At 40.0% G+C, this 12,820-nt stretch overlaps 1 protein-coding gene across 4 annotated transcripts in view; it reads left to right on the top strand.

The window, feature by feature from the left end:
- usp6nl (USP6 N-terminal like) overlaps window positions 1–12,820 on the top strand; it is an 84,087-nt gene that overhangs the window by 46,364 nt on the left and 24,903 nt on the right. For 3 of the 4 annotated variants that reach the window (XM_074625686.1, XM_074625685.1, XM_074625683.1), the window contains one exon: window positions 10,951–11,018. In XM_074625686.1, the coding sequence (XP_074481787.1) occupies window positions 10,951–11,018 (68 nt within the window). Of the gene's footprint in view, window positions 1–3,336; window positions 3,593–10,950; window positions 11,019–12,820 lie in introns of those variants that run through there. The other variant, XM_074625684.1, reaches the window with a different exon arrangement.

Below are 12,820 nucleotides of genomic sequence, written 5' to 3'. Positions count from 1 at the left end.
CACACCGCAAACATATTTTTTCACCCGCAACGTCAATGGTTTGCATTATGTGCACATACAGGTCATCTTATTGGTCTGTTACAGTGAAGGAAATGTTTATTTTTGGCCGATATTTCAGTTTAAAATCTTTATATGCCGATGACGCGCTGATATCATCGCGCAAACCCTATTCCATGTCAATGAAAACTCTTATACCGGATTGATTTGCATTGAAACCTCACATGTTTGTGACGAGGCTACACGTCTGGAGTTGGACTTATTTTTCAGCCCATTTACACATCTGAGTCATCTCAACCTGTTGCCCATTCACAGCGTTTTGCCTTATGCTTTGTGTGTTTTTTATTTGCTAATTTATTCACAGCAACATTCAGGTCAGAGGTGTTTTTTTTTGTTGTTGCTTGTTGGTAGTTTTTCTTTTGCCCGGCGGTGCCAGGATGCCCAACCACTCACCAAACTGACTGTTTGCATCTCAGATACAGACCTGAGGACAGGAAACAAAGATAGACGCAGTGCCAAAAAAAATGTAAAAGAGATAAAAAGCGAATGAGACTCGACATTTGAAAGATAAGCAGACTGCTTTTTAACAGCCGTATGTTGTCTTTATTAAATACATTGCAGTTTTGTCAGAATATTCTGCTTCTCTACTTCTGATGTTGAGATCTAGTGATTAATACCAACAAGTGACTTTATATTTGATTAATTTCCTTATTTCTATTGTCATCTTCTGGCAGTCTAAACCTTCTTTCAGAGGCTTTTTCTCTCTTATATATGCCTGAAGTTGAGAGCAAATCCATTTAGTTTTGGTCTTCAGTATTTGTAAGTATTAAAAATGACCTTAACATTCACAACCTGTAGCTACAACCTGAAAATGAGATGAGCAGTAGAAGATATGAAATATTGAATCAAAATTGAATCAACATGAACAGCTTCTTAACGTTGGCACATCTTTCTACTTGCTCCAAATACTGAAGGCCCTGATTTATATTTATTAAGTGGAAGCACATTAATTATTGAGTTGATGTGTATAAGAGTTTTCCTGGGAGACTCGCCACTCTGTTGGTCTGTTGAACTGCAAAAACACACTTGCAATTGTGGAGTGATTTCACAGAGCTGCACTTTACTTTACTTCAAGTGATTTTTAGCCACAACACTGTCTCTTAGAAAGTACTTTTACATAGTACGAATTTATTTTCTCTATTTTGTTTTGATGGAAGACATGAACACAGCATGGATTATGTTTACAGGCAGCGTTTTTCAAGTGAATGCGCTACTTTATATACCACACGAGTTGCAGGGAGGTGGTCGGGGTGGATGGTGGGGTTTGGTCCCACGTTGAGTTAGTGAAAGATTGTTGTTTTGTTTGTGCGCTTCAAGTTCAGCTGCGGACTTCTGTATTAAACACTAACCTTAAAGGTGCTAAATGCTAGATTGGGGGCATTTCTATTGTCTCCGCACGACTCCCAACATGGCGACGGCTGAGCTACTAAACTGCTTCTCAACATTTTTGCGGATTACGTTTTTCTTTTACGCATCACAAATATGTTTGTAAGTCTGCAGACTGCCTCAGCGAGTGACGTAATACAACGAGAAACACGCAGAGCAGGTGATAAAAGACTATTGAGCATTAATGAAAGTTACGTTGAATAAAAACGAGTAAAACAGGTGAGAAAGTCCACTAAGGGCGGGTAGGAGGGATGGTGGATGGGTCAAACTAACACCGGACTTTCCCTCAGGAGACCGCTGTTTTGTCTCGTGTGAAACGTCGTCATTTCATTCTAAGCCAAACCATGATGTTTTTTAATAAACTTAACCCAGTAGTTTTGTTGCAAGTTTTTTGTTTTGTTTAAATTGTTTAAATTCAACATTAACCACGTTTTTTAAAGCTGTATAAAACGGCGAAAATACTTTTCCCTTTAGTTGTATGGGAACGTAATTTAAAAGGAGACAGGGTTGTGTCAGTGAACATTTTACTGATATGTTCATTATCAACATGCTGAGACTCATTAAAACATAATCTGAAGGGTATTACATTTCTTCCAAAACTTATAGCAGGCAACTAACCAAGAGTTTGTTTGTCAAGTTACTCATAGAGTTAACGTTAATCAGCTTCAGATGATGAGTTGTGTTTTAAAGCGGTGAAAGAGTCGTCTGTTACAGGAATGTGTTGTTGCTCTTTGTTAAGATGCTTTCAATTCTCCTCGTTCTTTTCTGTTAGCAAAGTGGATCTGGGTATTGAATCAGGGTCACTTCTGAAGGTAGTGAAGCACAAATAGAGACTTCTGAAAGCATCAACCCCTCCTCCTATCCTCTCTCCTCTCTCTTCTGTGTGACCCTGGAGCTTCAGAAGTGATAACAGCACTTAAGTCCCATCCGCCAACTCTCCCCTCACAAACACAGATATTTCCTGTACTGATGGAGCTCGCAGATAGACGACGAGGGAACTTCTTTATGTCTCCGCTTGTCCTGTTGCTCATTTAAACCCCACCCTCCCTCTTGTGTCTGATACGCCACATCACAAGACCCTTCATGGTACATCACGTCCATTTCATAATGAAGTTTTAATGGAAACTGTTCATCATCAAACTGTCATCGTTTGCCCCCTTCAGTCTCCCGCTCTTTCCCAACTCCCACTTGTTTATACTTTGAAAGAAGTACAGAGAAGAAGTCTTTATGGGAAATGGTTTAACTACTAGGGTTGTCAAACGATTAGAATATTTAATTGCAAATGAATCACGCATTTTGTATCTGTTCAAAATGTATTTGAAGTATTTAATACTCTTATCAACGACAGTTTTTCCTCGCCAAAATTTAGCGCAAGTTTTGGAGCATTATTTAACCTCCTTCTCAACAAGCTAGTATGACATGGTTGGTTCCAATGGATTCATTAGGTTTTCTAGTTTCATATGATGCCAGTATCTTCACTCTAGCTTTAGAACTGAGCCCGCTACAACCTAAAAATCGCAAGTTGCGTTATTGCATTAAAGCAATTAGAGGAGTTAAAACAAATTGGCGTTATTATTGCATTAACTTTGACCCTATTAATTACAAAATTTGTTACATAAGTAATCTTATTACGGTGGCAAGAGCACCTCAATGAACTCTCCTTTTAAAAGAGATGTTTTACAAGTTTTGCTTTTGAATTCGACTGAAAACTTCTAATCACATTTAATTTTCTTGACATTTGGAAAAAGCTTCCCATCAGTCGGCTGGAAACAGCGATTCCCTCTGTCCCCCCTCCCTCCTCTCTGAAGTGTTGAATAGAGCTTGTTGTTGTGTTGTTGTGTTTGGGAGGGGAATGCTGAGAGTGGGACTGACTCGCTCCTGAAGTCAGAGTTTCTTCTCTGTACTGAAGCTCCAGTAACAAACGGCAGCATTGTGAACTCGCTGATCTCACTTCTCGTTGCTCATATTTCCTCTCTGTCTGTTGGTGAGTGTCAGCGGGTAGAGAGGGAGGGAGGGACAGACAGACAGCGACGGGATGATGAGTTAGTTCAGGTTGTCTCTTGGTGTGTGTTGGACGCGGTTGAACTGTGACCGATGCGGACTAAGGCTCCGACTCGCTCCGAGGATCACCTGGGTGGCTTGAAAAGAGGTAAAAGATGAAAACGTTGATTTCTGTTTGCTTTCGTTTGACGATGCAGTTTGTTTGTGTACATATTTCTGGTAGAGATTAGATAGATTCTGGGTCAGATTTTCAATTGCAAGTACACACAAGAGTTTTTTGTTTTAACTAGTTTATATAATTTAATTTAAATTAGTTTTAAGTGTAAAAACTGTGTGATGGGTTTTGGAGCTGCAACGATTAATCGATTAATTGTCAACTATTAAATTAACAGTCAAGTATTTTGATAATCAATTCATCGGTTTGTCATTTTTTTTAAGAAAAAAAATCTAAATTCTCTGATTGCAGCTTCTTAAATGAGAATATTTTCTGATTTCTTTACTCCTATGACAGTAAAGTGAATATCTTTGAGACATTTGAGGACGTCATCTTGGGCTCTTTTGGAAACACTGATTGACATTTTTTCAACAACTAATCGATTAATCAAGAAAATAAACGTCAATCGTCATTAGAGGACAATGAAAATAATCATTTTAATGCAATGGAGCCAGTGAGGATGAATCCAGATAACTTTGACTGACTTTTAATCTAGCACCACCAAGATGGTAACACTTTTTGTCAACCTTAAGCCTTGAGATTAACGCTTACATGCTTACTTTAGCATATAAGTGTGTTTGATAGGTGTACTCTAATATTAACATGCTAATATTAACATGCAAGAAGTGACTGGTATGTCGTGTTGCACTAGCTGGTGTAACTCAGCTTCACACAAACAGCACATGAAGTCACCCTTCTAGCAGCAGACAAGTAATGACACCAGTGACAGACACTTAACAGTAAACTAATATGTGCTAACACTCTGCTTCCAGATATAATACCCTATTGTTAGAACGCTAATATTGTGTGCTATGGTAAGCATGCAGATAAGGATGCTGTGAAATGTCTGCAGTTACGTCATCGACCCTTCTAACTTGAGGGTGCTACGTTTGTTAGCATTCTAACATAACATGTGGTTGAGTTCAGGTTGGATAGACAGACGGGGAGAGACAGATGATTGTTTTGGAAGCACAGTAATAACACATAATAGTGTACTAGTGTGAAGTGTTGCCCCATCAGCTGTTTGTTGTGAAGCGGGTGATGTCATTTGTTCTGTGTGTGTGTGTGTGTGTGCAGAGTTTCATCATTCGTGCATTGTTTAGAACGGTGTTGTTACAGACGCTAAACCTGTTTCAATTCATGTTGCTCAGCTCCGATTGTGGAGTTTATGAATTGTTATTGTCATTATTGATTGCCGCATATTAAGAACTCCTCACATATCGCTTTATCAGTGCATGTTTAGTGACCACAAAGTGGATATTTGGACACGAAGGAGCTCTGAATGTGTGTGGCGATTATGTGTGGGGCCCTGAACGCACCACAGCTGAACTGAGCTGAAGTCTCCAGTCGACCTCTCCACTATTATTACTATTACTATTTCTCTTTCTGCTTCTGCAGCATCTATGAGAGATACATAAAAACATGGAGCAAAGAGCTGAAATGACTTGTCAACATGAGGAACAAAGAGGGCTCATTACAGCAGCCTAAAGAGGCTTCAGGATAGCAGGAAGGCTGTGATTATACTGTTTCGTTGTCAGCGCTAGTCATTAACAGAGAAAGATAATGAGGAACAAACACACAAATAAACACATCCCCACAACGCTTCCTGTCACATCTGTACTGTCGTGGTCGCCAGCAGGATTAGATTCTACTGTGAAATGTCTCATCTGGAGTCCAAACACACACATAGTCCCTTCTTTTATTAAAAAAAAATCTTTTACGTGCGGAGTCCAGCTGAGACTTTTCTCATGTGGGAAGATGAGAATAAAAGCAAAGCTGGTGTTTGATTGCCTTTTGTATCCGCAGTGTGTGGGACACTGCTGAGATTCAAGGACGTAGTACGAGCATGAAGCAAAAACCAAGAAATGGATTTTCTCTGTGAGGCGTTGAAATAGTTTCCATGAAATCTAAAGCCTTGTCTTTTCATGTAACCCCGTGAGGAATGCAACGAGGGCTGCAACTAAAGATTAACAGTGATTCTGCAGATTATTTTGGTTTATAAAAAGTCAGATAATGGTGTTAAAAGCTCATCACAAAAGCTATCTGACCAGTGGATGTACACTAAAGATGTTATTTACCATCATAGAAGACTGAGAAAAGCAGCTAATATTTTCATTTTGGCATTTTGGCTTAAAGAGCAACTTACCTCCCTGTTTTAGCTTGAACACACCCCCTACACAAGCTGTATATTTCTACTACTGCTACAGTAGTAAAGATGAATTCAAGCTAAAGGATAAAAATAAATCATTTTATAATATTGGGCTGACATATTACTAACCATAATGTCTGCTCTGTTCTCTGCACGTCTTTCTTTTTCATGTCTTTGTCAACATTTTTTCACAACTGTGAATGTGCGGTAGCAGGTTTTCACTGGTGTTGATGAGTGAGACAAGTGAAAACCTGAAGATCAAAGCTGCCTTCAAAGCTGCTGGATTAAAATAAAACCTAACGTGAGAACAGCGTCAACGTCACCTGTCGGTGGTAAACCCTGCTGGGGGAAGTTACACCTGACTTCCTGAATTCTTCATGGTTTCTCATGCACGAACACTTGTGACTCTTTTTAGCCGACTGACTCGGTGCTGATGGTAAATTCCCACGTGACCTGAATGCAGCATGAAGAGGCAGGGTAGGGGTAGCCCAGGTGGCCTTGTGGGTGACGGACGGGGGACATTTTAATCACAGCAGGACGGGGACAGTTAGGCCGGGCCTTATACCGGCCTTATACCGGCCTCACTGCTGGGGACTGACAGGCAGCTCAGAGCGGAGAGGAGGTGGAAGGTCACCTCAGTGGGGGGGGTCCAGCTTCGTCGTCATAAAGGATGAGGATGACGAGGGAGAGAGGGTGTCTTTTAAAGGAATAATACAGCCTCAGATCCTGTTTGATAATCAACAGGATTTGATTGTCTGGGTATAAACCACAGACTGTCTATGGTAGAAACAACAACGTCACTGCCGTATTTATGCCGAGAAGACTTTATCTTGAGTGTTGATGGAGCAGCTGCATAGCCTGGCACTGATCGATCCAAACTCCATTCAGAAAACAAGCATTTTAAAAGTTGTTTGCTTGTCGTCTTGCGGACAGACCTGACAAAGCATGAATTCAGACCTTTTCAGCATTCAACATTATTATGTTGTTATTTCGGCATCATTTTGATCCGTTTATTGCAATTAAACCACAGCACAATCTGTTTATTTTGGGCTCATACCGCAGTAGCGATAGGTGGCTCGCTAGATACAGTCAGTGCAATGGCACTGTATATGATTACAGCTCGCCGCCGGGTGATGGCATTTGGTTTTCCGACATACAAACGTACAAAGCAGCCACAGCGGTTATTTCTTCCATGGTTGATGGAGGAAAGAAAAGTTGTTGGTATCTATGGAGACAAGCTCCTCCTCCTCTCCGGCGCGTTTAGCATGAATGAACACAAATGATACCGGCGGTCCAAATCGCGCGAGTAAAACAAGGCGAAAATTTGCTTCTCTCTTGGTGTGAATGCAACATAAGGTAATAAAAACACAAGATTGTTTTTTTTTTAGGTAATTATACACTAAAGAAAACATACTTATTAATATTATATTACATTTCTGCTAATAGATTCCCCTAATTGTTACACACTGGTCCTTTAAATGATATCTAAACACAATTTCTCTAAATGAAATATGTCCAAACTTTGATTTAAATCAAGAATTAATGAAGCTTTTTTAAAAAAAAAAAATTCTATCTAACATGTAATTTGGTCAAATTAATTTCCACGCCAAAATCAGTAGGATTTATCCTCTGAGAACCTTGAATATCTGTACAAAATTTCATGGAAATCCATCCAATAATGGACATATTACCAAAGTGGTGGGCCAACCGACCCTTGCTAAATATAAAACAGTTTTGTGCTGTGCTTTTATTGTTAAAGGTTGAGTTTTTATGTTACGACCGGTGTTTCTTAAACTGGGATCAGAGCACATTAAATTGTGGAATTAGGTAACGTTTAATTGACCGGAAATTTAAGTTACAAGCCTTTTACTGAGAAAATTTCTAATTAAACTTTCCACTACTATTAACGTCTCGTGTCCAGACCGGTGTAGACGAGTCCTGTTTAGGGGCACCTGATGTTAAACTCGTTTCAGAGCCACTAAGGTAAAACCCCCTGTAAACTTTCAGTCACAAAGGGGTCTTCTACTAAAGGCCATAAACTCTGTGGACCCGCTACAAGCCCAACGAGAGAGCTCCTTGGCCACAAATAAAAACATACACACACCCCACAACCTCCGTCACGGATGCCAATGTGATCCCTGAAGCATGAAAAGGGGTCTAATTGCATTTAGCTTAAGTCAGGCCACTGTGGAATACTAATATGGCTGTAAGGGGTTCAGAATTAAAGCTAAGCTTCAGTGCAAAGAGAAAACACTGAATCCCATTTCCTCCCCAATTCCTCTCCGTCTCACTATGGGAACCACGGGGCCTCCTGGGGTGTAATTCCCAGCAGGAAAAAAGGCTTTACTGTATTTGTTTATTTGCCCCAGACGGTTGTGTATGGCGTCTTCTCCCGCTGTGTGTGTGTGTGTGTGTGCTCTTGGCGGCCCACAGCGACATGCCTTTCACTGACACACACCATCCTGTCATAAAAATGCCAGCCAGCTCAATAAGGGGCATGTTTGTTCGGAGCGTTTTGGAATTCCAGTTCCTCCCGTCGAACCCCAGAGACCCCGAGAGGAAGCTGGAGAATGACTGCAGCGAAATACTTCCTGTTAGGGGCTGAAAAACTGTCAAAAAGAAAGTTATCAGTATTACACAACTGCTGGGGTTCAAACGACGTGAAGAACAAAGCCAGTAGTTTGAGATTAAAGATAATTTGGGCTAATATGAAACCGAAATTTTCCAACCAGGATGTTTTTTTTTGCAGTTTTTGAACATTTAAGCCTAAACTCAGCATCAGTGTATTTGAATGTAACTAAGTACATTTACTCAAGTACTCGATTCACCTACTGTATGTATCGCATTTCTTTTTTTTGTTTAACGATTTTGAAATAAAAATTTTTAATGCTAGAATCGATATATTTGCTTCATTTGAGTCTATGCAGAGGTAGAAGGAAGTCACCGCTTTTATTGTTGTAGTCTGAGTAACGTGACGTCATATCCGCTCCGTATACATCAACCAAAATAAACCGCTGCGAACCACAACGAGAAAGTACAAGACAGCGGAGGGTCGTCAGGTCACGTGGGGAAAAGTCTTTTAGAAGGGATTGAAGGGAAAATAAGATTTTTTTTACCCTAAAACATGCATACTTCAATCAAATATTGAATGTTCGGATTTGTGTACATAAGAAACACCACTGGGAAGCTACAGAATGATATAAAAAAAAATAAAAAAATAATGGACCTGCCCTTTAATAAACTAGGAAACACTGTGAAAGAGCTAATTTTAAGGCGTTGTGAAGATCAGTCTTCTTATATCAAAAAATATAAAACAATTTTTCCTCTTGCGGTGCAACCGGAGCAAAATAATAACCTGACCAACGGTTCCTCCATGTATTTCTACTGTTTGGATGAACACATGAATATCCAGCAAAATGTTTTACTACAGCATGTGAGCAAATTAAACGACAGTAGTAAATAACCTTCAACCATGAAACATGTCAGTAACGGTTCCATCAGTACCTGTTGATGTAAAGATTTCATGCTCTTCATGGTGCATTATGATTCTTTCACCATGTAAGTGTCTCATTCAGCTTCTCCTCTCAGTGCTCATTGTTATGATTCATTATACGCCTCCATCAGTACGTGCCGCTCACTACATTCAACATAAACACAACATGACCCCACTTAATAGAGTGTGTGTGTGCCAGCTTTGTTAACACACATCCGATGCTTGGAGCCTCTCATGGTTGGCTGAATCAGGAAGTGTGTGTGCTGATTTAGAGGTGAGAGGTGTGTGTGTGTTATCAGAGTGTGTAGCAACAGCGATACACGTTTATACTCAAACACAAACACAGAAAAGCTTTCTGTGCCACCGTGACGTCTCTCTGCCACAACAGCTGTCAGTTTAAAGGAGCTCCTCTCGTCAGCCTGCTTCATATGGACACACACCCACCCACGCACACACAGATTATTGTCCCAGCCAGGCTGAGGTCAGGCTGACACGCTGGCCTCACCAGGCTTTTCTCTGACTGGTTTGAAGTGTTTTCCACGTCAGCTCTCGGCGCTGCAACACTGAGGGACAGTTGAAGTAACACAGAGCTTCTCTGTGATGACAGAATAATCAGATGTGTGTGTGTGCAGCGAATTTAACACCTCAGAAAACTCCCAGGAAGCCCTTTAAAAGACATTATTTTGCATTTTGTTTTTACCAAATTTCAACATTAAAGGGACTGTTTGTAACTTTCTAAGCGTATAAATGTAGCGGATCGGCACACATGCGCGCTCGCATATGCGCGCTCGCGTGTGGCCGCTGTCTCGTCTCCTCTGCCTGCTCGCCTTCACTCAGACAGCGCGCGCGTTCTCGCGTACTCGCTCCACCTCTAGACGTGAACACGGCGCTCACTCCACACTGCAGAAGAGTTAGTTTAGCTCTGAGAATATCTAGTGAATGCACAGGGGACGTTTGTGCAGAAATAACTGCTGCAGCTCCTCCAGACCAACAGAGGTTTCCTGTGTCTTGGGAAGTAACAGGGCTCCGCAGAGAGAAACGTTACCGTCTCCTTACCAACCGGTTGCCGGTGTCTTCCTGCTCTCTCCGGCTGCGGGCGGAGGGAGACGAGTTTCTCGGCAGGAGAAGCAAACACAGTATCAGCATTGATTCTTGGAGAGACCTTCGTCTGGTCAGCTAACATTACTGCCAAGCAGCTGAAATATAGAGTGATATTGTGCTTTTAGCTGACGTGTGCCGCCTCACACGTGTTGTCTGTCCTGTCAGCCTGAGCCTGTAATTATTTTATTTTTTGAAGTGATTTTTTTTATTGTCTTGTTTGAAATTTAATTAAATTTAATTAAATTAAATTTAATTTAGTTTGAAATTTAATTTAATTTAATTTAAGTAAATAAAAACATTAACAATACTATTGTTTTTGCTGCTGGTGTACAACCCATCGTATAACCACAACACATGCTTTTTATTTGTTGACATCAGTTTTCAGGGATAACAAACTTTATTCTTCTCCTTATACTTTGTGTAAAAGCCTGAAAACATTGCTGCAAACACAAAGTGTGTTATCGCTGTTTGAGCACAGCGTTTAAAGTTTGTTTTTGAAAGGTGTCGACGCTCATTAATCTTCCCTTGTTTTCTCTGTTTGCTCTGCAGCGTCTGATCAGGATGCGGCGGTGAAACTTAACCAGGAGCGCGCTGAGATAGTCGCCAAATATGACAAGGTACGGTAAGCACTTCCTCCAGCCAGCACTAAGCATGCCAAGTTTTGGTGCAGTTGTAGCTTACAACAATTGTTTCTTCTTGTGGTCAACCACAGCCAAATTACAGGCACTCACTCATGCTGAGACTTTACCAAACATCACAACACTGTGGTGAAATTCCTCCATGAATCACCATTACCATTTCAGATGGAGTTTCCTCAGCCAAAGCCAATGGAAATTAACATGGAAATTAAGGCGAGACACTATAGACAAAAACATTGTTTTCATGCACTGGTCAATTGAGATTTTGGGCTATTTTTTTTTCCATAACATGTCTTCTTTCAGATTAGTGGAAAGAAAACATCCAAAATACACTTTAAAGTGTTTATTTTACTACTTTGTCTATTTACGTCTGTAGATTTCTCCTAAATTCACCCAAAGTTAGCATTAGATAATGCCTCATTTGAATATTTAAACATAAAAATGTAGAAAACTTGTAATACAAAAAATAATTGTCTTAATGTAAGTAATCAAGTGGGGAAAGTTTCATCATATTCACCTGTAGTGTCTTCAAAATGTATGAAATTTTACAATTGTTTTTTTAAACAAGGTTTATCTCAGACTCTGAGCCCAAAATCTCCACTTCAGTAGCACTTACATCCACCAAACTTTCCAGTTTCATTCCTCTCTATATTCTGAACGTTTTTACAGAGGGGTTTGTTCATATATCATTCATAACCTGATTTATACAACATTGTATTCCTAAAAACATGGCGAAAATTTAGTTTTTTTGGCTGTTGACAGTATTTTTATAGAGTGAAACAAAGAGATATCCAAACTACCCATTGTAAAAACCTTTGACTCTAATATGTCAACAAATTGAAACAAGAATTTTTTAACCTGGCTTAATCCAATGTTCAGTTTCCTTTTCTGGAAATGTATGAAAATTAGCACATATTAAATAGATAATGCCTCATTTCCATATTCAAACATATAATTTCAGCTAACTTGTAATACAAAAAATGATTGTCTTAATGTCAGTAATCAACTGGGGAAGTTTCATGATGATATCTATTAGTTAAATTTTTTACCCCATTCACCTGTAGTGTCTTCAGAATGTATGAAATTTTACAACCGTTTTCTCAAAATTAGTTATTTCTCAGACTGAGCCAGAAATCTCCACTTCAGCAGCACTTACATCCACTAAACTTTCCAGTTTCATTCTTATCTATATTCTGAAGGTTTTTACAGAAGGGTTTGTTCATACATCATTCATAGCCTGATTTATACAACATCTTAGTCCTAAAAACATAGCGAAAATTGACCTTTTTTTATGGCTGTTGACATGTAACCAACTGGGGAAGTTTCATGGTGATATATATTCATTAAAGTTATTACCATATTCATCTGTAGTGTCTCCCCTTAATATGGTAATCAAGCCATATTGATGGTCCACACTGTGTGCATGTTCAGTGGGCTGCACACTAACAGAAGGGCAGTGAAATGAATATTTACATTAGCTCCTGTTACACTGTATGTATGTGGATGCTTCCAGAGTGACACCTCTATTTCACAGCGCGGCGGTATCAGTGGAACCAGCCCACCACGCTCGGTTTGTAAATTAGTCTTTTTAATTTAGTCCAGCCGGCTGCATAATCAAGCTGCCTCATTAAGAGTGAAGAGACCATGGAGAGAGGAGCTGATGATGGAGGCGTTTATGGTGTGTGTGTGTGTGTGTGTGTGTGTGTGCGTGTTTGGCGAGGCACAATCAGAGCTAAATCAGTGTCATTGTCGCTGTCGGGGATGGGAGGAGTTTAATGGGA

This window comes from Sebastes fasciatus, chromosome 23, assembly GCF_043250625.1.
Source record: "Sebastes fasciatus isolate fSebFas1 chromosome 23, fSebFas1.pri, whole genome shotgun sequence".
Classification (NCBI taxonomy): Eukaryota; Metazoa; Chordata; class Actinopteri; order Perciformes; family Sebastidae; genus Sebastes; species Sebastes fasciatus.
The sequence above is the reverse complement of the archived record's forward strand: the minus strand, read 5'-3'. Positions and strand labels throughout refer to the sequence as shown.